Source organism: Tamandua tetradactyla, chromosome 8, assembly GCF_023851605.1.
Source record: "Tamandua tetradactyla isolate mTamTet1 chromosome 8, mTamTet1.pri, whole genome shotgun sequence".
Classification (NCBI taxonomy): Eukaryota; Metazoa; Chordata; class Mammalia; order Pilosa; family Myrmecophagidae; genus Tamandua; species Tamandua tetradactyla.
This window is the reverse complement of record NC_135334.1, coordinates 31,198,420-31,224,640: the sequence shown is the minus strand read 5'-3', so window position 1 is coordinate 31,224,640 and position 26,221 is coordinate 31,198,420. Positions and strand designations below refer to the sequence as shown.

General features: G+C 36.9%; 1 protein-coding gene across 3 annotated transcripts in view; it reads right to left on the bottom strand.

Annotated features, from left to right (window-relative positions):
- RDX (radixin) overlaps positions 1-26,221 on the bottom strand; it is a 149,956-nt gene that overhangs the window by 76,958 nt on the left and 46,777 nt on the right. For all 3 annotated transcript variants that reach the window (XM_077113027.1, XM_077113030.1, XM_077113026.1), the window contains exons 2-3: positions 8,430-8,509; positions 3,859-3,942 (exon numbers count right to left, since the gene is read on the bottom strand). In XM_077113027.1, coding sequence (XP_076969142.1) covers positions 3,859-3,942; positions 8,430-8,441 — 96 coding nt within the window. In that variant the 5' untranslated portion in view covers positions 8,442-8,509. The remainder of the gene's footprint in view (positions 1-3,858; positions 3,943-8,429; positions 8,510-26,221) is intronic.

The window sequence follows — 26,221 nt, the reverse complement described above, 5'->3', positions numbered from 1 at the left end:
CAACAACCCTCTGAGTAAAGTTATAAACATCATTGCACAGATGAGAAAAATAAGGCAAAAAGAGAGAAATATGCCCAAATTCCAGTAACTACAGCTGGGACTCTATTGCAAGCAGTGTGGCTCCAGAGCACCCAATTTTAAACTACTACACTTTACTGCACTTCAATAAATGAGATTTCATTTTTCCTGGTATCCAACTTAAGGCAATTCTGTTCAATCAAAAAAAATTTTTTTAATTTTATTTATCAGAATCTAATACAAAAAAGACCCACCTACTGATCAGTTTCTAGCTACATGAAATTTTCTTTTTTTTTAGCATTGGCAGACACTGCACATCATTTTGCTCACTATAAATAACATTTCAATTTTTGTTTCTATGAACTACAACAATGCAACTCCATTCATATTTTTTATTCAAATGAGAGACTGTATATTATAAATAGGAGAATTAGAAAAATCAACATAAGTGGTTATTAGTTCACAAGGTAAAGTATCAATAAAGTATGGTACATGTAGCTATTAATGATTTTCCTTTTAAAATTTGGGGAAAAAAAACAAAAAACTACCTTTCAGCCTCCAAAAAGACTTAATCAAGGCTTTAAAGTTCATTAATTACCTAATCAGGAGATTAAAAATACCACTTGTCAAAAGAAGAAATAATTTCCAGGAATTTTTAAATTTTATTTCATCAGTGTGCTGTTTTGAAATGATGTATGCACCCTAGTAAAGCCATGTTTTCATCCTAATCGCATTTTATAAAAGCAGCTGTTTCTTCTAATCCCTATTCAGTATTGTATATTTGAAGCTGTAATCAGATCATCTCCCTGGAGATGTGATTTCATCAAGAGCGGTTGCTAAGCTGAATTAAGTGGAGGCATGTCTCCACCCATTTGGGTGGGTCTTGATTACTTTGGGGAGTCCTATAAAACAGTAAACATTTTGGAGAATGAGGGCGATTTTTTTTTTCACATGGGCAGGCACCGGGAATCAAACCCAGGTCTTCTGGCATGGCAGGCAAGCGTCCTTGCCTGCTGAGCCACTGTGGCCCACCCGAGGGAGATTTTTGAGAGAGCAGAAAACTATGTAGCCATGAGACACAGGGTACACAAGCCAGCGAATGATGAGAACAGGGGAAAATTCAACCTCCCCCAACTTGAATTCTTGATATTCTCACAAGCAGTGTGGACAACCAAAGCTACAGGCTGAGCCCCCAGTCTTGGGGTTTGTTCATATGAAACTTAACCCCACAAAGGATAGGTCAAGCCTACTTAAAATTAGGCCTAAGAGTCACCCCCAAAGAGAACGTCTTTTGTTGCTCAGATGTGGCCTTTCTCTCCAGTCAACACAACAAGTAAACTCACCACCCTCCCCCTGTCTATGTGGAACATGACTCCCAGGGATGTGGACCTTCCTGGCAACATGGACAGAAATCCCAGAATGAGCTGAGACTCGGCATCAAGGGGTTGAGAAAAACTCTAGAATGAGCTGAGACCCAGCATCAAGGGATTGAGAAAACATTCTTGACCAAAAGGGGGATGAGTGAAGTGAGACAAAGTGTCAATGGCTGAGAGATTCCAGAGTCGAGAAGTTATCCTGGAGATTATTCTTACGCATTAAGTAGATATCACCTTGTTATCAAAGATGTAATAGAGAGCCTGGACGGAACTGCCTGAAAATGTAGAGCTGTGTTTCAGTAGCCATGTTTCTTGATGATGATTGCATAATGATATAACTTTCACAATGTGACTGTGTGATTGCGAAAACCTTGTGTCTGATGCTCCTTTTATCTACCTTGTCAACAGACGAGTAGAACATGGTATGGTATATAAAAATTTTTTTTCTGTTTTCATTTTATTTTTCTGTTTTCTTTTTATTTCTTTTTCTGAATTGATGCAAATGTTCTAAGAAATGACCATGATAATGAATATGCAACTATGTGATGATATTGTGAATTACTGATTATATATGTAGAATGGAATGAGCATATATTAAGAATGTTTGTGTTTCTTCCTTGTAATTTTTTTTTAATTAATAAAAAATTTAAAAAGAATGAAAAGGGAAGACGGGATCAGGAGTCTAAGTTCCTTAGCATGACATAAATGACACTCCATGTTTTAACCCCTGACTAGCCATGCTATTATGAGCCTATGACATTAATAGCCTACTTATAGCCTACAAGTCTCTGTGCCTTTGCTCCCACTATGCTCTCTGTCTAGAATTTCTACCCATTCTGCTACCTCCTTACCTGGCTAATGCCTTCTCATGGTTTAAAATTTTTGCTTGGTGATCACCTGCCCAAGGATGCTTTCCCTATTAACCTCCATTTCCAACTAGAGAAAATAAGATGCCCCGCCTCTGAACTGCCATAACAATCATCACACTATTACTTGTCTATGTGTCTGCTTCCTCGCCACCCCCCTCAACCTACTTCATGGGTTCATTTAGAAGAACAATGCCTCATATATTTTTTTAACCCCAGGTATCAAAATTTTTGCTGAATTAACATATCATAATCTCCAAGATGCTAGATCCAGGTTTCTATTTTAACCAAGTATTACTCCCTAAACATGCTTGCCTCTGAGTCTTTGTTTCCTCTGTACCATCTACCAGCAAAGACAACTTCCTAACATTTCCAATTATTAAAATTTCATCCATACTTCAAGATACAAATCAAAAGCCTCCTGATATATGTTTTCCAAGTGGAGTGATATTTCTGCTTCTAAATACATAGGGCAGTTTAGTTATACCCTTCCTCTGGCAGTGATGCAACCTGACTGATTATTTTATTTATTTATTTATTTTTTTGTTTCAAAATACAACTAAGTTCCACTTTTAATTCATCGGGGCTTTTTTTTTGGTTATGATTCATGTGTTAGTTTGCAAGCTTACAGAATGCAATATACCCAAATTGGAATGGCTTTTAAAAAGGGGAATTTAATGAGTTACAACTTTATAGTTCTAAGCCTATAAAAATGTCCAAACTAAGGCATTCATGGAAAGAAACCTTAATTCAAGGAAGGTTGATGATGGGTCAGGAACACCTCTGTCAGCTGGGTAGTCATGTGGCTGGCATCTGTTGGCCCCTCACTCCAGGCTCCATTGCTTTCAGCCTCTGTAACTGTGGGGGTTCCTCACTTCACTTCTCTGGGGCTGGCTTTCATCTCTTGGCTTCCCTTGGTTCTCTCCAGGTTCTGGCTTGCTTAACATCCCATAGTGACATCTGCTGTGCTCCAAGCATCTCCAAACATCTATGTCTCTGTTTCTCAAGTGTTGGCATCTGTGTCAGCTCTGGGCTCTGTTGGCTCTGAACTCTCTCCAAAATGTTTCCTCTGTTTAAAGGACTCCAGTAAACTAATCAAGAACCATCTGGAATGCGTGGAGTCACCTCTCCACCTAATCAAAGGTCACACCTACAAGCAGGCACACCGTATCTCTCTGAAGATGATCTAATCAAAAATTTCCAACCTATAGGGCTAAATTAGGATTAAAAGAAACAGCCGCCTCGACAAGATTGAATCAGGATTAAATTTTAATACTATCAAATTTACTAGAGAATATATTCAAGGACTACGCAGACTATCTTTGTATCTCTTTTAGTTACCATTACAATGACTTGTACAGCAGATGATAAATAAATACTTGTTTAATAATCACATTTTAAACATAACAAATTTGGAATGCAAAAGAATAAAGAATATCCTTATAGTTGTTCAAATATCCTAACAGATACTGTGAAAACTCGCATGTGCTACATTGCTGCATTAACAGTAAAGATATAGGAAACCAAAAAAAGAAGTATGCAATAGCATCCACACTATAGCATTAAAAAGGCGCATACTTCATGTGGTTAAATGATACCTGGTCAAAAAGTTGTTTGCCTGTTGTATTGGGCTGAATAGCAAATTCCAGCTCAGCATCCATTGTAGTTACTCTTACATTAATCTGTCATGAAAACAAAAGGAAGAATCAGTAGGAAAAAAAATGTACTTACTAATTATTAGGAATGAGAAAATAATTTTATCTTATTTATAAAATAAAGTAAATTACTATGCAAGCAGTACAGAGCAACTCCAAAGTCAGAGTTAATATATTTTACTAAAGTAATAAAGTTTATTTTAATCAAAGGATACCTCAAATCTATTTGAAAAACAAAGAGCTTATGATGCCCTGATTTAAAAACATCTATTAAATACTTACCATGTACTAGAAACTAGGCTATGAGCTTTTCATATTCTCATTTATTCCTTGTAACAATATTAGAAGCTACTATGCTCATTTCTATAGAACCGGGACGTCATCCTTCAGTAGTAAAGGAGGACAGAACAGTTTCACAAGGAAATGAATGCTGCCAATAACAGGAATAGTTTGGAAGAAGATCCTATGTACCAGATAAGAATGCAGCTGGCCAACACTTTGATTTCAGCCTTGGAAAACCCTGAGCAGAGGACTTAGCCACACCATCCTAATTTCCTACCAATGGAGTTGTGAAATAACAAATGGATGTTGTTTTTTCTTCTTTTTTGGGGGGGGGGGGGCTACATTCTTTGTTTTTGTTTTGTTTTGTTTTGCTTTTGATGGGTGTTGTTTTAAACCATTAAATTAGTGGTAACAAAAAAATAAGTTATGGAGCAAGAGAACATGATTACAAATATTTACTGACTATTCAGTTTCCCAGTTTGTTAAATGTCTGTTCATGTCAATTACATATTTCTCTGTTGGGTTATTTGTATTTTTCTTAAATATTTACTTAGTACGAGGTCTTTATATATTCTAGATAATAATCCTTTGTCAGTTATTTGTATTACAAAAATTCTCCCTGTTTGTAGCTTGTCTTTCTTCTTTCTTCAGTGTCCTTCTTTATGATAAACAAATATTTTTAATTTTAACATAGTTGAATTCTTCAATTTACATACTTGTATTAATTTTTTGCCATATTTAAGAAATCCTTCCTTACCCTGCCGTCAAACCCAAACATAACTGATTAGTTCATTCACTCCTCAAAGACTGTTTCATCATAAATCAAGTGCCTAAATATATAAAGTGTATTCACTAGTCAGTTTACCAATTCCACCAGTATCTTACTGTTCTAATTACTCTACCTTTAAATAAGTCTTGATATCTGGTAGGGCAAGTCCTCCTCATTTTTATTCAGAACTGTTTTGGCTACATTTGGCTCTCTGTTCTTGTTCTTGGTTCCGTATAAAATTGTAAACTTTTCAAACTACCACATATTCATTATCATTTAAATTGGAACTACACTGAATTCATTAGTATGTTGGAGTGAGAAATGACATCTTTTCTATCTTGATGTTTACTATCACTGACTATGGTACCTTTTGTGCATTAATTTAGGTGCTCTTTAATAACTATCAAAAATGGGTTTATAATTTTTCCACAAAAATCATATTAATCATTTCCTCGATATTTTCCCCCAGATCATTATGCTAATGTAGCTACTGTAAAAACAGATTCATCACTCCAAATGCACAATTATGACATCCTAAAAGCATTGAAAACTAAAGTTTATTAGTAAATTTTGAGCAAATGCCTGACATGAGGTGATGAGCAACTATCTAAAAATCAATTTATCCCATTTCATACAAATATTTACACTGTATAAATATATAGAAATAATGATTTTAAGGCCCTGTCCCAAACTTTGATGGACGTTTCATGATACAATGTATGTGTACATACTGCATATTCACCTTTCTAAAATATAAAAAATGTCTGAATTCTGAAACTCATCTAGCTTCCAGGGTTTCAAATATAAGGGCTGTGAATCTGGTGAAGTATATCTAAAAAATCGTTTTGTGTTTGCTTCTATATAGAAATTCAATTGATTTTAATACTGATCCTATTACCAGTTACCTTACCAAGTGTTATAATGGACCTGTACATATGTTTATTAAACAGGGACTGGCAAACTTCTTCTATAAAGGACTAAACGGTAAATATTTTAGGCTTTGCTGACCATATAGTCCAGTCTCTGCTGCATCTACTCAACCAGCTGACACGGTAGGAAAGCAGCCCTAGACAATAAGCACATGAATGCACTGTATTCTAATAAAACTTCATGGACACCGAAATCTGAATTTCATATAATTTTCAGGTGTCATGAAATATTCTTTGGTTATTTTCAACCATCTAAAATGCAAAACCTATTCTGAATTTGTACACTATACAAAAACAAGTGGCTGGCTGGATTTGGTCTATGGGCCACAACTTGCCAACCCCTGATAAAAACAATCTTAACATCTTCAAATAGTGTTTATTCTTTCTCCCTTCCCAGTCCTTAAGCTTTTTCTTTTTCTTTCTCAACACATTTTCCTGTTTGATGTTGAATAGCAGCAGTAATAGTGTAATAGCACCTTTGTCTTATTTCTGATTTTAAAAGGCGTGCTGTCACTCTTAAATTAATAATGGCTCTTACTGTGGGTTTCCTTCTATGCCTAACATAAGAAGGTTTGTTTTTTACTTTTTCAACCACGAATAGTTGTCCAATTTAGCAACTGCTTTTCCTGAATCAATCACGATTTTTGTTTAACCACCAAAATTGCAAAGAATTAAGCTAGGCACATGTCAACCAAGCAAGAGAACTTTCTCAGAATCTCTTGCAATTAGGTATGGCCATGAGACTAAGCCCTAACAGAACATGAGAAGAAGTCATGTAAGCCACTTCTGGGCATAAGAACAAAATAGTGAGCATACTTTCCTTGGCTTGATCCCCCAATCCAGACATGGCAGTAGCTTATAATCAATTAGAAAGATTATAATAATGCCCAAAGCCAGAAGTTCTCAAACTTCTTGGTCTTAGGATCCCTTTACACTCTCGAAAGTTATTAGCTACCCAAAAATCTTTGGTTTAAATGGGTTTCATTTATCAACTTATTCCACATTAGAAATTAAAACAAAGAAAATTTTAAAATATTAATTCATTTAAATAACAATACGCCTATTACATGCTAACATAAATATCATTCTGAAAAATAAAACTATTACTTATAAATACAATGTTTAATGAAAAAGCACTATAAAGGAACTTTTGAAACAATAATTTTTTGAGGTAATTAAAGAACTTTTATCAATATTTTTTTAAAGAATCCAAAATTAGATTTATAGAAGTTGTGATTTGACCCAAATTACATGTCGACTAAATACAAAGCTGGGCCTACAGATCAGTGTACAACAGAGACCAAATTAAATTTCTCTAAGCTCTGTACTTTGAAAAAAATGGACCCCCCCTTTTTTTTTTATTGCAAGGGAGGGGATGGTGAGGGAAGAGGGGGAAGCTAATTATATCCTAAGCTAAAAAGTATAAAGCAGAAAGACAAAACATATCACTATTACTATCTTAAAATCTTAAAATATTCCCTTTCAGAATTTTTAATGCATTAGTAACAAACATAACTGATAATCAATTGTTTATACAATTTTGAATGCTCTTACTCTAAGGAACACTAAAGAAATGTCCTCCACTTAATTACATTGGCAAAAGGTTTTCGAAAGCAGCTATTAGTGTTCATATTTTTACCAGCAATATACTAAAGTTTAAGTTGCTCCATGCTCTTACTGACACTTGGCATTATCTTATTTTTTTTTGTAATTTTAGCCCTTCTAGTGGATAAAAAGTGGTGTCTCATTGTAGTTTTAATTTGTGCAAATTAAATTGTTTAATTTGCATTTCCCTGATAACTAAAGATACTGCGGATCTTTTCATGTGGTTAATGGCTATTAATATATCTTCTTTTGTGAAGAATCTATTAAAAATTTTTGCCCACTTTTTAGAACTTTTTTTACCCACATTTTTACACTTTATAAGTGTTCTATAAAACTAAGTAAAGTGATCAAAAATATACTCAATTTAAAAATCTAAACTATATAATATCAGTATTATATCAACAGCCAAGCTAGGAATTATGAAAAAATTAATCATGCATAGATTCTCCCAAGCACTCATTATTTCCTCCTGCTTAACAAAAACAGTTACCATTTACTGAGTACTGAATGTGTACCAGGTTCATTTACTCCTCATCATACCCTCCAAGTAAGGGACTAACTAAATCCCTACTGTAATATGAAGAAATTAAATTTGGAGAGAATGATGTAGTCTAACAATAGTCACCCAGAAAAAAAGTGGCAGTTAAATAAGATATAAGACGTATGACCCAGAACCCATGACTTTTAATTTGAACTACAATGTTACCTAAACCTTTTCTTCACTGGCCCACAGTGAAGAAAAGTGATACTATTATCTAGCTATGTTAATTTAAAATAAATAACTATTAGTGCCTTATTCTTCCAAAAACTCTATCATAATACCTTGCCTTGTTCGAAAAAGAACTTAGAGCTATTGATACCTTAAATAAGTATTGACAAATGTAAAAATTACAATCACTGGTTTTTACAAAAGTAAAAATTATACTTACTGGTTTCGGCATTTTCCTTCTCTTTCTGTTTCCTTCTTTAAAAATTCTTTACTTCTGTGAATTCTGTTGTCACCTTCTTTCTATTAAAGAAAAGGAAAGCATATTTGATCAATTATCTTTTTATATATATTTTTAATTTCACTGTAATTTCTAAAGAATAAAATTAAAAGAGTTCATAATGTGGCTTCAAAGTAACATACAGCTCTCATTTTATTCCATTTTTAAGGTCTTCTACTAAAATTTTTTAACATTTTCTACAGGGATTAAAACCTGTGATTAAAATACCACACATCTCAAATAACAAAGTGTAAAGCATACTGAAAAACCTACTAAAAGTTTTAATTCAATTACAAACAACACATAGCAAGGAAGAATGATTGCTAAAGGTTCAAATGCTGTCTCTCACTATTTTGAGTCAGGTTCATCCATCCTATACACAGCCTGGTAGAGAGGTAAAGGTAAGGATTGACAGATTCAGATTCTAGAGTTGAACTCAAGCACATTTTTGAATCTTTTTTCTGCAGTGCCAAAATCAAAGAGGAATTCTAATTAATATAACCTACAAAAAGATAATTTTTTCAAGAATATTATTTTTCCTTCTTTCTTAAAAAGTTGAAACTTTGAGTAGAAAAAATACATAAGAATAGCTTTTTCACCTAAGGTCTATTAAACAGCTACAGTTCTACAAGCTACTGACCTACAAGGATACTCACCTGCACCCCAGTATATTTACTAACACATTCAGAATCACCATTACGATGGATGTTAAACTGTATCTCCTCCCAACAGAAGTAAATCTTAGTCCAGAAGAACAATCATGTCTTGTTTTGGTATATGTTCTTAGTAAGAAACAGTCAACAAAATTGTTGGATTGCCCCCCTCCACCCCCACTAACCTACCAAAAGATCTAAAATTCTTAATCATTCATTATCCAGAAGAAATACCTATTATTCCAAGTTGAGAACCTAAAGTGAGAAGTAGTATCTTAGATACACTGTTGCTTAACTGAGAAAAGGCTTATCTAGGTAATATCTCTGCCACGAAGTTTAATTCATTATAGCAGGATCAACTAAATTTGAAAATATTCCAAACTGAAATAAAATGAAGCACTGAAGTAAGATCATTTCCCTAAATTTTACTTAATCATGTGCCAATAAACCTCTCTATAAAAGGGAACTTCCTCCTGAGATATTTTTTTATCTGACACACTAACAGTGAAATTCAAATGGAGATATTAAATCTCACATTTTTTAAGTCTTATCAATAAATGTCCTAACCTATCTACAACTCATTCATTTTCATGAACTGAAAAGTACTCCCGCCCTATCTTCTGATCCTATACCCTCTGCTTCATTCCAACTACCCAGCCTTATTTCAGATCTTGATTAAAAGAGCCTCCAAACTGATCTGTTTTTTGTATCACCTATAAGCACCTATACCCAAATGTGTATTTCCAGACTTCCTGATTAACTTGGCTTGACTAATATCTAAAGGAAATCTCAAACATACTCAAAGCACTTAAATCCCTATTCTATCAACAAATCTGTTTTTCAAGTCTTGGCAATTTATTTATGTATTCCTAGAAATTAGTCTATTTCATGCAAATTTTCAAATTTAATGGTACAGCTATTCACAGTATTCTCTCATGATTTTTAAAATATGTACTACATCTGAAGTTTGTCCCCTTTTTCATTTCTAATTTGTTCATCTTTTCTTTATCAATCTTGCCAGTTTGTCTATCTTATTGTTCATTTCTAAAAACCATCTTTCAGCTTTGCTGATCTGCTTTTTTTTTTTTTCTTAATTTATTCTTATCCTTGTCATTTTTCTGTTTCCTATTACTTGGGCTTTATTTTATGGTTCATTTCTAATCCTTAGAATTAAAAGTATACCTAAGTAATTTTCAATCTTTCTTCTAATACATGAACTAAGGTCATAAACTAAATATGCCCAGATATAAGATAATTCCAAATAGAAAGTGATCCCCTATTTTTCCAGGAAAAATATTTCAAAATAACTTTTTAAATCATTTCAGTATGCAAACCTAATGTGTATTTATAACACTTATTTCCTAGTATACTTAAATGCTAAAAATGCAGTCTATAAAATGATTGATTCAGAAATATGGATTTAATTCACATTTCAAAGAAGAATTTTATTCAAATTCCACACACATTAGACATCAGTGTCTACATCAAAACTTAAATTACTTTGTGAATCACAACAGTATTCCAGATTACATACACTTCTTGAATCAGATTATACTATCACTAAAAATGTTATCCCAAACCACAACTGTCTATTTATATAAACATTAGGAATTTCATTTTCGATTTGTACTACAGGAATATATTTTAATACCTACAATGTAACCACTGGAATTGTTTTTAAAGTTTAGAGGTTTTGTTTTGTTTCGTTTTCAAATGGGGTAATTAGAGGCTTGGCAGGGGCCGAGTGCTGTCTTTTTATGATTTATATCTAAGTTTATTATGCTACAGGCAAAGAATGGGCTCAATGGAACCTCTACTCATTAAGACTTCTTTTGCAGTCTTGGTTAATTTAGCTACTTTCATTTTTAACTATTCCACATAACAATAATGTATTTTTTGCATTGGATAAGATCAAGCTAGAACAAGTTTTTAATATTTTGTTCTTAGTCTCTCCATCATTACTCATTTTAGTCTACTTAATCAATTTGAGATAAATATATTAAATCTTCCTTACTATGAATGTGGATATTAATTTCTTGTACATTACCATTTCTTTATTTATGTTTTTAGGCTATGTTATTGGGTGAGCATAGGTTTAGAGTTGTTGTGCCTTTCCAGTGAGTGGTTCTTTTTTTCATCAAGTAATTATTAAATTACACCTAAGCTGAACATTATTCCTTCCGTACTTATTTTTCAACAGATGAATTTTATTGCATCTTTAAAATATCAAGTGGGTCTGACATCTTGTTGTTTTCCATAGTTGGACAACTGTTAGATCTGGTCTTATTCATTAGCCTGATGAACTGTCCCTCTTAAGAGACAGAAATACTACTCCCAAATTTTCTGATATTCTTGTTTTTAACCATTGTGGCTTGCTGAATCAAAGCAGCTGAATTTGATACAAGTTCTCAACCGCACCACAAGCATCTTGTCAACAGAACTCATTCTTTTGCGGTAATCTGCTTTTCTCTCTGGGTTTCATTAAGAATTTTAACTTTTCTTTGGGTTCTTCAGATAAGTTTTTAATTATCTTGCTCAGGATCTGGTAAGCTTCCTCATTCTGAAGACTAATACTTTTCTTAGATTCTGGAAAAGTTTTAGTCACTGCTTCTTTCCCATTTTTCTTCTCATTCAGCAATTCTTATTAGATACACATAGTAGATATTTTATTCTCTAATCTATTCTTTTTCATATTTTCCATCTCCATTTCTCTGTCCAAATTTCCTCCAATCACTGATGCTTGCCAATTATTTCTAATTTGCTATGCTACCTACCTGTCCGTTAGTTTAAAATTTCACTGATTATATATTTTTACTCCCAGAAATTCTTTAATTTTTTTTTTTTTTTTTTTACATGGGCAGGCACCGGAAATCGAACCCGGGTCCTCAGGCATGGCAGGCAAGCACTCTTACCTGCTGAGCCACCATGGTCCACCCTCTTTAAAAATCTTTTTAAACACAATGTCACATAATTTCATATTTTGTTTGAATCCTTTTACTCCTATAATATTTATTTTACATCTCTTTAAAATTATTCTACTTTTTTCATTCATTATGGCTTGTTTCCTTACAGAGTTTGTACTTTTGAATATAAAGATCATGTCCCTGATCCACAGGCCAAAGTGTGAGTCTTACAAGTCCTGAGTTGTACATGTATCCTGGTTATCAGGTTTGTTCTAACCAGAGTAGAAGGAATTTTAATAGTCTTACACCAATTTATACAGTAATTTCTTGATTTAGCCTTCTCTTACCATATCAAAACCAACAACCATATGCTGGAGAAGTTAGCAAATACTCTAGTAAGATTCCTCATCAACTCATCATACTATTCATTAAACTATATTACTGGTATACCTTTCCTATGCAACCTTTTATCAGTAAGGAAGAACAAAGGAAAGAAAATGAGCAGTAATAATATGCCACTCAAAAGTTAAAGCACTCAAATTAGTGAAGAACTATTTTTCAAACATTGGGCCAGGGAGACAGATAAATGCCAAGTATATGGGCTTGCAGAATTCTGAAGTTATATATTAATCAAATACTGAACCAAACAAAGGTAGGACTTTTACTTTTTTATGTGAGAAATAATTTATCTTCATTTTCAATATTAGTGTTACATCAAGTTATATTCTACAGAAAAGGATCTTTCATGCAAACTTCTATCAAGTTTTATAATAGAGCTCTCCTAACATAAAACAAATACACAATAGGACAGCAATGCACAAAACCAAGGTCTTACACAAGCTAATAAGCTCTCAAAATCTCCCGCAAGCATACTGGAAATACATGGTTATTCATATTTTAAGACCTCAACTTCTGTGTGCAACTAAAGCAAGAAATGTTTATTTGGTACAAAATTTATATTTTGACAACTGCATTTCCTAATTTAACTTATATGGACAGTTTAATGAACACCATAAGTACATGGAACCTTGAATAAGGCATGAGATTTTGTAGGCTTATCCAGGTTAGTGTGATGCCCCGATAAATCCCAGTGATTAGAACAGTGAATAAAGAAGTATATGCAAAGTCCCCTTGGGGGAATGGGAAGAAAGGGAGAAAAATTGAACTTCCTCATTTGGAGAATTCCTGATATTCTCACAAGCAGTGGGGACAACCAAATGAATAGGCCAGCCAAGCCCTCAATCTTAGGGTCTGTCCCTATAAAACTTCCCTCTGCAAAGGACAGGCTAAGCCTACTTAAAATTAGGCCTAAGAGTCACCACCAGAGAACATCTGTTGTTGTTGAGCTGTGGTCTCTCTCTCAGCCAACACAGCAGGGAAACTCACTGCCCTCTCCCTCTCTGCGTGGGACATAACTCCCAGGGGTGTAAACCTCCCTGGCAATGTGGGACAGAAGTCCTAAAATAAGCTGGGACTCAGCATCAAGGAACTGAGAAAACTTCTTGACCAAAACGGGGAAGAAAGAAATGAGACAAAGTAAAGTGTTAGTGGCTGAGACACTACAAACAAACAGGTTATCCTGGAGGTTATTTTTACGCATTATGTAGATATCCCCTTTTTAATTTATGGTTTATTAGAGTGGCTAGAGGGAAGTACCCGAAACTGCAGAGCTGAGTTCCAGTAGCCATGTTTCTTGAAGATAACTGTAAAATGAAAGAGCTTTAGCAATGTGATTGTAAAAACCTTGTGTATGATGCTCCTTTTGTCTACAGTATGAACAGATGAGTAAAAACTATGGATAATAAATAAATAACGGGGGAAAAGTTTAAAATAAATTGAGTAGATAGAAATACTAGTGGTAAATAAAAGGGAGTGATAGGAGTTATAGTATGTGAGTTTCTTCTTTCTTTTTCTGGAGAGATTCAAATGTTCAAAAAAATGATCATTGTGATGAATACACAACTATGTGATGATACTGTGAGCAGCTGATTGTAACTATGTCAAGAATGTCTGTATGTCAGAAATGTTTGTATGTCTACCCTACCCCTGATAGCCTGTAATCTAGTTTCTCATTCTATGGATTTGCTCATTCTAATTAATTCACATCAGTAAGATCCCCGTTGTGTCCGGTTTATTTCATTCAACATGATGTCTTCACAAGCATGTTTTAATTCTTCTAGGTATACACCTAGACTTCCAGGTCTAGGTGGGACTGCCGCCAGATCATAGGGGATCATTTTTGAGGAACCACTGAGCTGGTTTGAAAGGATTTATGTACCCTAGAAAAGCCATGTTTTAATCCTAATCAATCTTGTGGGAGCAACCGTTTCTTCTAATCCCTATTCAGTACTACAGGTTGGAAACTTGATTGGGTTATCTCCACAGAGATGAGACTACATCAACTGTACGTATTAAACTTAAATAGATGGAGATGTGTCTCTACCCATTCTATAAGTCTTGATTAGTTTGCTGGAATCCTATAAAAGTGGAGACATTTTGGATAGAGTACATTTTTAGAACAAGAGAAGAGCCATAGAACCATGACAAAATGATGAAAGAACCACACAGTCCATCAGTCAGTGACCTTTGGAGATGAAGAAGGAGAACACTGCCGGGGAGCTCCGTGAAGCAAGAGAGGGAGCAAGTAAATGTCACTATGTTCACCACATGCCTTTCCAGTGGATAGAGAAACCGTGAACTTCATCGGCCTTCATGAACCAAGGTATCTTTCCCTGGACACCTTAATTTGGACATTTTTATAGACTTGCTTTAGTTGGGACATTTTCTTGGCCTTAGGACTGTGAACTACCAACTTATTAAATTCTCCTTTTTAAAAGCCGTTCCATTTCTGGTACATTACATTCCAGCAGCCAGCAAACAAAAACAACCACCAAACTGTTGTCCATAATGTCTATACCATTTTACATTCTCACCAGCAATGTATGACGGTTTCTATTTTCCTGCATCCTCATTACCATCTATATATTTTTTTTTAATTTTAAACATTTATATGGATATAAAATGGTATCTCATTGTAGTTTTGGTTTGGGTTCCCTGATGTGAGTAATCACTGACTTCTTTATAAAATCCACTAATTTTAAGAAAATATATCTTGGTAATTAAAAAAAAAGAATGTTTGTATGTGTGTTTCTTGTTTATAATACAAATATTTCTTGAAAATCTCCTGCAAGCTTAACTTAGCTATAGGAACTGTGGGGAAGAATGGAGCTTAACAAAAGTGTTAACAAATAAGGCAGTTGACTTCTAAATGAAGCTTCTAAAAATCTATTTTTTCAGCCTAGTTTTCTCTCTTAAAAATCAAGTTAATATATAGCTTATTTTATTTCTGTTTCTTATAACTTATCTGACAGGAATAATAAGGCTCTCATTTATCAATCACATATTAAGTAATTGCTTAAAATAATGTCTTCCATTTATAGAGTACTTCATAGTTTTTGAGCTATATTCTTATATATTATGTAATTTCCCTCTGACAATAAAAAACAAGGGTGTAGGAGCCTAGAATTAATGGAAGACCTGCAGAATTTATTGGCAGCAAGTGGCTTCAGAGTGGCATCGGCAGTAAACTGTGGAGACTGTTAGCTGCTTAAATGGAGGACAGTCTGAGAGGGAGAGAATGTTTGTTTTTTCTTAAACCCCAAGGTTTTGTTAGCTATCTCTCATACATAGGGAGTAATATACTGAAAAGTAGGCACTCTTTTATCACAAAATGCATGCATGCTTTTAGTCTCATAAACCCTGCAGTATATAAGAAGGAACTAGTTAAGAATAAAGTTGTCTGTTCTCTTTATTGCTAAGCTTCAGACCCCCTGATCTCATCTTTCTTTCTTTCTTTCTTTCTCATCATTCCATAATATCCTTCGAGCTCCATTTCATAGGGAGCAACACAAAGGTGAAAAACAGAACAGGTCACACACACTATGGCTACTTTAAGTGAGCCTGAGAAACAAGGCCCACTGAAGAAAAGTGACTTCGCTGAAGTGACATGAGTAAAATGTCAAGAGACCCCAAGTCTCTTAACAACTAGAATCCAGGGGTATACAACAGCAATCTGTCTTCCAATGCTGTGATATAAAACAGTGCTGAATAATTACATTTGTGGAAATTTACCTAAAGAAAATAACAAATTTTTACACTGAAACAACACAAAGATTCTAATAATAGTGCCATTTCATAAGAATACATGTAATATTGGGAGTTTACCTAAATGAATCATGGTACATCATAGGCTCCACTAGACCACAATGCAGCCAATAAAAGTGTTAAACAAGTATATTAACATCCATGCCAAATTACTCACAAACAATGAAGTGAATAAATACGATAAAAACCCTTAAATACAGTTTATTTTCATTTCTTTATAAAAGGTGTATAGATGAATGAAACTACCAGAATGATCATATTTCAAAATAGTAAGATTCTGTAAGAATTAGAATATGTTAACTTTAAAAATGAAATTGTAGAGCATTTAAAATAAGGAAAATTAATTTTTTGACCTGAAAGAAACTTATTTTAATTGAACTGAAGTTGATCCTATACCGTCACACAAACATTTAATACAAAATTGAAGTAAGTTAATCTGTTTTAAAAAGATAAATTTTTTTTTAAATTATACTTTTGGAGGAGAAATATAATAAGACTATGGAGGATAAACACGGCAGGTAAAAGACATGAATTTACTTCTATTTAAAATGTCTACATAAGTACAATGAAATAAATCTCAAAACAAAAGTAACAGAATAAAAAAAAAATATGCAACAGCCAAAACAAAAGGTTTATTTTAAACAGCCAAAAGTAACAATGCAAACTGTAATAAAAGGTCACAATACAAAAGAAATATTATTCATAAAGGAAGTAATGAGGATATTTTATGCTAATAAACTCGACAATGTAAATGAAATGGACAACTTCCTAGAAAGGCAGGAACAACCAAAATTGACTCAAGAAGAAATAGACAATCTCGACAAACCAATCATAAGTACAGAAACTGAATCAGTCATTAAAAACCTTCCCAAAAAGAAAGTCCAGGACCAGATGGCTTCACATGTTAATTCTACCAAATATTCCAGGAAGAATTAGTACCAATCCTGCTCAAACTCTTCAAAAAAATCGAAGTGGAGGGAAAACTACCTAATTCATTCTATGAACCCAACATCACCCTCATACCAAAACCAGGCAAAGATATTACAAAAAACGAAAACCACAGATCAATCTCTCTAATGAATACAGATGCAAAAATTCTCAATAAAATTCTAGCAAATCGTATCCAACAACACATTAAAAGATATATACATCATGACCAAGAAGGATTCATCCCAGGTATGCAAGGATGGTTCAACATAAGAAAATCAATTAATGTAATACACCATATCAACAAATCAAAGCAGAAAAATCAAATGCTCATCTCAATTGATGCAGAGAAGGCATTTGACAAAATTCAACATCCTTTCCTGTTGAAAACACTTCAAAAGATAGGAATACAAGGAAACTTCCTTAAAATGATAGAGGGAATATATGAAAAACCCACAGCTAATATCATCCTCAATGGGGAAAAACTGAAAACTTTCCCCCTAAGATCAGGAACAAGACAAGGATGTCCACTATCACCACTATTATTCAACATCGTGTTGGAGGTTCTAGCCAGAGCAATTAGACAAGAAAAAGAAATACAAGGCATCAAAATTGGAAAGGAAGAAGTAAAACTATCACTGTTTGCAGACGATATGACACTATACGTCGAAAACCCGAAAAATCCACAACAAAACTACTAGAGCTAATAAATGAGTACAGTAAAGTAGGAGGTTACAAGAACAACATTCAAAAATCTGTAGCATTTCTATACACTAGTAATGAACAAGCTGAGGGGGAAATCAAGAAACGAATCCCATTTACAATTGCAACTAAAAGAATGAAATACCTAGGAATAAATTTAACTAAAGAGACAAAAAACCTATATAAAGAAAATTACAAAAAACTGCTAAAAGAAATCACAGAAGACCTAAATAGATGGAAGGGCACACTGTGTTCATGGATTGGAAGACTAAATATAGTTAAGATATCAATTCTACCTAAATTTATTTACAGATTCAATGCAATACCAATCAAAATCCCAGCAATTTACTTTTCAGAAATAGAAAAACTAATAACCAAATTTATCTGGAAAGGCATGCTGCCCCAAATTGCTAAAAGTATCCTGAGGAAAAAAAACGAAGCTGGAGGTCTCACGCTGCCTGACTTTAAGGCATATTATGACGCCACAGTGGTCAAAACAGCATGGTACTGGCATAAAGATAGATATATTGACCAATGGAATAGAATTGTGTTCAGATATAGACCCTCTCATCTATGGACAATTGATCTTTGATAAGGTAGTCAAGCCAACTCACCTGGGACAGAACACCCTCTTCAACAAATGGTGTCTAGAGAACTGGATATCCATATGCAAAAGAATGAAAGAGGACCCATATCTCACACCCTATACAAAAGTTAACTCAAAATGGATCAAAGATCTAAACATTAGGTCTAAGACCATAAAACAGACAGAGGAAAATGTAGGGAAATATCTAATAAATCTTACGATTGGACGTGGTTTTATAGACCTTACACCCAAAGCAAGAGCACTGAAGAAAGAAAGAAAGAAATGGGAACTCCTCAAAATTAAACACTTTTGTGCATCAAAGAACTTCATCAAGAAAGTAAAAAAACAGCCTATACAATGTGAGACAGTATTTAGAACTGACATAGCAGATAAAGCTCTAGTATCCAGAATTTATAAAGAGATTGTACAACTCAACAACAAAAAGACAGCCAATCCAATTACAAAATGGGAAAAAGACTTGAACAGATACTTCTCAGAAGAGGAAATACAAATGGCCAAAAGGCACATGAAGAGATGCTCAACTTCCCTGGCCATTAGAGAAATGCAAATCAAAACCACAATGAGATATCATCTCACACCCACCAGAATGGTGATAATCAACAAAACAGAAAAGACAAGTGCTGGAGAGGACGTGGAGAAAGAGGCACACTGATCCACTGTTGGTGGGAATGTCAAATTGTGCAACTGCTGTGGAAGGCAGTTTGGCGGTTCCTCAAAAAGCTGAATATAGAATAGCCATATCACCTGGCAATACCATTGCTAGGTATCTACTCAAAGGACATAAGTGCAAAGACACAAACGGACATTTGCACACCAATGTTTATAGCAGCATTATTTACAATTGCAAAGAGATGGAAACAGCTAAAATGTCCATCAACAGACGAGTGACTAAACAAACTGTGGTATATACATACAATGGAATATTATGCAGCTCTAAGACAGAATGAATTTATGAAGTATATAACAACATGGATGGACCTTGAGAACATTATGTTGAGTGAGACTAGCCAAAAACAAAAGGACAAATACTGAACGGTCTCACTGATATGAACTGACATTAGTGAATAAGCTTGGAATATTTCATTGGTAACAGAGACCATCAGAAGATAGAAACAGGGTAAGACATTGGGTAATTGGAGCTGAAGGGATACAGACAGTGCAACAGGACTGAATATAAAAACTCAGAAACGGACAGCACAATACTACCTAACTGTAATACAATTTCGTTAAAACACGGAATGAAGCTGCATGTGAGAATGACAGAGGGAGGAGGGTTTCATAAATGAAATCAGAAAGAAAGATAGATGTTAAAGATTGAGGTAGTATAATCTAGGAATGCCTAGAGTGTATAATAATAGACACTAAATGTACAAATTTTAAAAACGTTTTTGCATGAGGAAGAACAAAGGAATGTCATTACTGCAGGGTGCTGAAAATAGATGGAAATTAATATTTTAAAATGTCACCTTATGTGTGAGACTAAAGCAAAAAATGTTTATTTGGTACAAAATTTATATTTTGACTAGTGCGTTTCCTAATATAACTTATGTCAATAGTTTGATTGAACACCATAAGTACTTGGAATCTCAGGTAGGACATGAGATTTTGTCGGTCTGCCCAGAGTGATGACCCAATGAATCGCAGAGTGATTCGATCAGTGAGTGGAAAAGTATTTGCAAAGCCCCCTTTGGGGAATTGTGGAGAGCCGCCTCCCGGGTCGGGCCTAGTGGACACGCTGCGGCCTGCTCTAGAGTTCCCCCCGCCCATCGAGTGAGTCAAGATGGCGCCCGCATCCTGTTTCCGCGTATGACGCACGCGCCCACCAACCCTATCTTCCAATCACCTCTGTATACGTGGCACTAACCTATTGGGTTTGGGCACAGTATATAAGAGGTTACCCGGACAGGGTGGGTGGAGACGACCCGCAGGGAGCCGTACCTGACGGCCGCATAGAGGTTGCTCCCCCATGGGGTATTTTAGCCCGCGCGGAACCTGTTACAAAGAATGCAAGCTTAGCTCCAGTAAAGGTCTGTGCTCACAACCGCCGCGTGTTACGGATTCGTGTCTGCCATTCAAGTCGGTTTGTCTGCGTCTGTCTCTCTCTCCTCTGTCCCCTTCGCCGGCCGGGGGCTTGACGCTGAGCGAGAAGTCCCGGACAAGTGGTGGCCCGTACGGGGACCCTCCTCTCTCGACACCTCTTCTGCAAGGAGAGCCGTACTGTCTCTTCTTGAACTGAGAAGGACGTGCATCCTGAGCTCGCAGCGGACTTCCCGCGCCTGATCACCGCGAGAAGGTGAGTACTTCTTATTACGTGAGAGTTAAGGCCCACGGGCTTTCAGGTAGCCCCGGGGACTCGGAAGAGCTCTCCGAGTGATTAAAGTACAGTGCCGACTGCAAACATGGGGCAGTCCGGAAGTTCACCTTTGTTAGCTCCCTTAAAGACCCTTTTAGCAGACGGCTCCTGTGAAAGTGAGCCGCCCACTTGTAAGCCGCCAGAGTCTGGCGCTAGTTCAGACAGCTCTGACTCAGAGTCAGATGGCGATGAGACCAATGGGGCAGACGCGCCTCCGTTGATCGATTGGGAGGGGCCTCCTATCTCACCCACGCAACCTTCCGCCCCGCCCGCGCCTACTGCTGCGCCCCTAGAGACGCGGCGCCTTCCGGTGGATGGTAGGCAAGGGCTCCCTCGAGTGGCAGCATCAGGTAATTCCGTCTGCCCTCCATTGCGAGATCAAGGCCATACAACATTTTGGCCAACCACCTAAAAACCTCAGAGTACCTTACTCTTCCCAGCAACTTGAGACACTTACTGGATGTATAGATCAATGGGCCATTCTCCGGTGTACCTTTTTAGGAAGTATTGACAACCAATACCCAAAAGATCCCCTCTTGCAATTCGTTACCCGACACCCAGTAATCTTTCCTAGAGTGACTTCACCCAAGCCACTAGTGAACGCCCTCACCGTGTACACGGACGGTTCCAGCTCCGGTTCAGGAGCATACTGTGTGGAAGGGAGTACTCCCAAAACAGTGTTCTTCCAACCACAGAGACCTCAATGGGTAGAATTACAGGTCATTATTACAGTCCTGAAAGAAATTACCGATCCCCTAAATATTATATCTGATTCGATTTATGTCGTAAATTCTGTAAATATTTTAGAGACGGTGGGCATTATAAAATATTCCTCCTCGGTAAGACCATTCTTTATCAAACTTCAAGAGACAATATGTGCCAGACAACATCCTTTCTACATAACTCACATTAGAGCGCATACAGGCCTGCCTGGCCCCATGGCACAAGGAAATCACATAGTAGATGTAGCCACTCGACAGCCACACATCTTCCCTGCGCTGACACCATATCAGCAAGCCCGAGAATTCCATGACAGATTTCACATCAATGCAGGTACCCTAGCTAGGCGGTTTAATATACCACGTGCGACAGCTAGAGATATAGTCCGAGCGTGCGGAAATTGTGTAGAACAAAGAGCAGTCCCTTCAGTTGGGGTTAACCCTAAAGGTCTCATCCCGGGAGACATTTGGCAAATGGATGTCACCCATCACTCAGAGTATGGTAAAGTTAAATACCTGCATGTGTCAGTGGATACTTGTTCTCAAGTTTTATTTGCCTCTGCCGAATCAGGAGAAAGAGTCCACCAAGTAATTGCACACTGCCTTGCCGCTTGGGCAGCTTGGGGTAAGCCGAAAATATTAAAAACAGACAACGGACCCGCTTACACCAGCAAAGCCTTCCAAAGATTTTGTGCAAATATGGAAGTGCAATTAAAACATGGTATCCCCTACAACCCTCAAGGGCAAGGAATCATTGAAAGAGCACACAGGTCTCTTAAAGACTTGCTCAAAAAACAGAAAGGGGGAATAGGCCACGGCCTGTCCCCGAAGGCTCAACTGTCTGTAGCCTTATTTACATATAATTTTTTAAATGAAAATTCACTAGGAATGACACCTGCTCTTCAGCACACTACTCCGAGTCCTCCACATAGAGGTCTAGTCCGTTGGAAGGATGTCCTGTCGGGGCAATGGAAAGGCCCTGACCCGGTGCTCAGCTGGGCCAGAGGCTCTGTTTGTGTCTTTCCCCAGGAACCAGGACGCCAGCCAGTGTGGATTCCGGAAAGACTGGTGAGAACCGTGATACCGCCCGGGGGCGCCGAGGAACTGCTGCCTAACAAGTCAGCAAGTCTTCAACCTGAACCATCAGACCCGGTCTCCAGCTATACTGATGATGGCGACGACCAACAAGATGACAACAAAAGTGCAAGTCACCCTCCGACTGATTGGAGAGGGAACCAGCTTTAAACCCCCCTCCCCTGCTATTAGCTTCCTTCTAACTTGCCTTTGCTTTTTCAGTACATTCGCAGCGATCCTGTCCTCCCCCTCACCGTGTGACCCGTCTCGGCCACTCAGGGCGGGACGCTCGAAAGCAAGGTCTGCTGCAAGGCCCATGGCTGTGTCCCGGGTATAAAAGGCGGCACCAGCAGTCATAATTTTGGTCGTAGGCTGATCTCTTAGGCGAAGTCGCAGTCCTGGCCAGACTAGACTCCAGCCATTGCACAGAGACACCTAGCGACACTCTCGATTCTGGTTGCCGCTCTCCTGCCCCCCCTCATAACCCAGTTGCGAGGCGAAGCACTGCAGGGAGAGTCACGTGGTTTCCAGCTCACGGGCTCTCCGGTCTCTATATGAGGTGGCATTCTGGTTGGTGCCTAGCAAGCCTAGTCCAGACTCCCCAAAGCACCAAAACATGTAGTGGGCCACTCAGGCCCACGGGAGCACACTCATCAATGGAGACACTGGGTCAAAATAAATAAAAAAAGGGGAGATGTGGAGAGCCGCCTCCCGGGTCGGGCCTAGTGGACACGCTGCGGCCTGCTCTAGAGTTCCCCCCGCCCATCGAGTGAGTCAAGATGGCGCCCGCATCCTGTTTCCGCGTATGACGCACGCGCCCATCAACCCTATCTTCCAATCACCTCTGTATACGTGGCACTAACCTATTGGGTTTGGGCACAGTATATAAGAGGTTACCCGGACAGGGTGGGTGGAGACGACCCGCAGGGAGCCGTACCTGACGGCCGCATAGAGGTTGCTCCCCCGTGGGGTATTTTAGCCCGCGCGGAACCTGTTACAAAGAATGCAAGCTTAGCTCCAGTAAAGGTCTGTGCTCACAACCGCCGCGTGTTACGGATTCGTGTCTGCCATTCAAGTCGGTTTGTCTGCGTCTGTCTCTCTCTCCTCTGTCCCCTTCGCCGGCCGGGGGCTTGACGCTGAGCGAGAAGTCCCGGACAGGGAATGGTGAGAACGGGGAGAAATGCAACTTCCCCAAGTTGAATTCTTGATATTTTCACAAGCAGTGTGGACAGCCAAAGCTATAGGCTGAGCCCCAGTCTTGGGGTTTGTTCATATGAAACTTAACCCCACAAAGGATAGGTCAAATCTACTTAAAATTAGGCCTAAGAGTCACCCCCAAGAGACCCTCTTTTGTTGCTCAGATGTGGCCTCTCTCTCCAGCCAACACAGCAAGCAGACTCACCACCCTCCCCGTCTCTACGTGGGACATGACTCCCAGGTGTGTGGACCTTCCTGGGAACGTGGGACAGAAATCCTAGAATGAGCTTAGACTTAGCATCAAGGGATTGAGAAAAACCCTAGAATGAGCTGAAACTGAGCAACAAGGGATTGAGAAAACCTTCTCAACCAAAAGGGGGAAGAGTGAAGTGAGACAAAGTGTCAACGGCTGAGAGACTCCAAACAGAGTCCAGAGGTTATCCTGGAGGACATTCGTACGCATTGAGTAGCTATCACCTTGTTATTCAAGATGTAAGGGAGAGGCTGGAGGGAACTGCCTGAAAACGTAGAGCTGTGTTCCAGTAGCCATGTTTCTTGAAGATGATTGAATAATGATATAGCTTTCACAATGTGACTGTGTGATTATGAAAACCTTGTGTCTGATGCTCGTTTTATCTACCCTGTCAACAGATGAGTAGAATATATAGAATAAAAATAAATAACAGGGGGAAACAAATGTTAAAATAAATTTAGTTTGAAACGCTAATGATCAGTGAAAGCGAGGGGTAAGGGGTATGGTAGGTATGATCTTTTTTTTTCTGTTTTCGTTTTATTTCTTTTTCTATTGTCTGTTTATTTCTTTTTCTGAATGGATGCAAATGTTCTAAGAAATGATGAATGTGCAACTATGTGACGATATTGTGAATTATTGATTATGTTAACTTTTATTTCATTTGTTAATTTTTTAATTAATAAATTTTAAAAAAGAATGTTATATATTTTTTAATTAATTAAAAAATTACCGTGGTGATGAATATACAACTACATGATGATACTGTGATGAACTGATTGTACAACATATATGTATGTTAGGAATATATGTTCTTGTAAGTTGTTTTATCAATAAAAATTTTTAAAAAAAGCCCTGCAAAGCCACTCTCAAGGCCTTTCTAATATCAGACAAGATAGACCTTAATGCAAAAATTGCTGTAAGAAATAAAAGGCATTATATACTGATAAAAGGGTTAATCCATCAAGATACAACAATTACAAATGTACCTATCCCAACAGATATCAAGCAAAAATAGCAGGTGGAAGGGAAAATAACAGTTGTAGTTGGAGACATCAACATCACAACTTTCTGTAGGACAGAACTGGACAAAAGATAAGCCAAGAAGTAGAAGATTTGAATAACATATAAAGCAGCTACATCTAACAGAACACTTCATCCAACTATAGAGCAATAGATCATTTTCTCAATTACACATGGAACATTCTAGATAGACCATGTGAGGCCACAAAATATATCAATAAATTTGAAACACTGAAATCATACAAGTTTAAAAGACTGAAATCATATATTATCTCTGACCATAACGGAATGAAATTAGAAATCAGTAGAACAAAAGTTGACAAATATGTGGAGATTATGTTAAGCAGTACATCAAAGAAGTTAGTAAACGCTTACAAAGAAGTTAGTAAAAAGGTTAATGTAAATGAAAACAAAATATACTAAAAATGAAGCAAAAGCTATGCTTGGGGAAATCTGTAGCTATGCCTACATTAAAGAATGATCTCAAACCAATAACATGACCTTCTATCTTGATGAACCAGAAAAAGAAGAGCAAATCCAAGGCCAACAGAAGAAAGGAAATAAAGTTTAGACCTAAGCAAAACAGGAAAACAGTAGAATCAGTGAAACAAAAACTTGAAAAAATCAACAAGACTGGCAAAATTTTAGCTACTCTACCCAAGAACAAGAGAAAGTACAAATTTATAAACTCAGCAATAAAGCGGGAACATTACTAGCATTTAGCATGAAATTTACATGAATACAAGAGAATATTATGAATAATTGTATGCCACCAAATTAGATAATATGGAGGAAATGAATAAAGTCATAAAAACAAACTGCCAAAACTGACTTGAGAATTAAAAAATATGAATAGGTCTATTATAACACATAATAAAAAACCTTCCAACAAAGAAATTACCCATGATGTGACTTTCTGCAGCAAACCACTCCAACACAGGTGGTAAACTACAAGGAGCCGCCAACTAAGGTCGCTCTGTAGACTTTGTGGGGGACGGAGCCACGGAGGGAGCCTCCAGGACCCCAGGATCTGCTTCCCGGTTGGTTAGTGTAGACAGAAGGAGCTGCATGTTTAACTTTTTAAGTTGCTGTCAAAACTGTTAAAAAAACTGGGTCTGTGATCCTTGCTGAAATGAAGAGACAGTAGACAATCACTTGAAAAA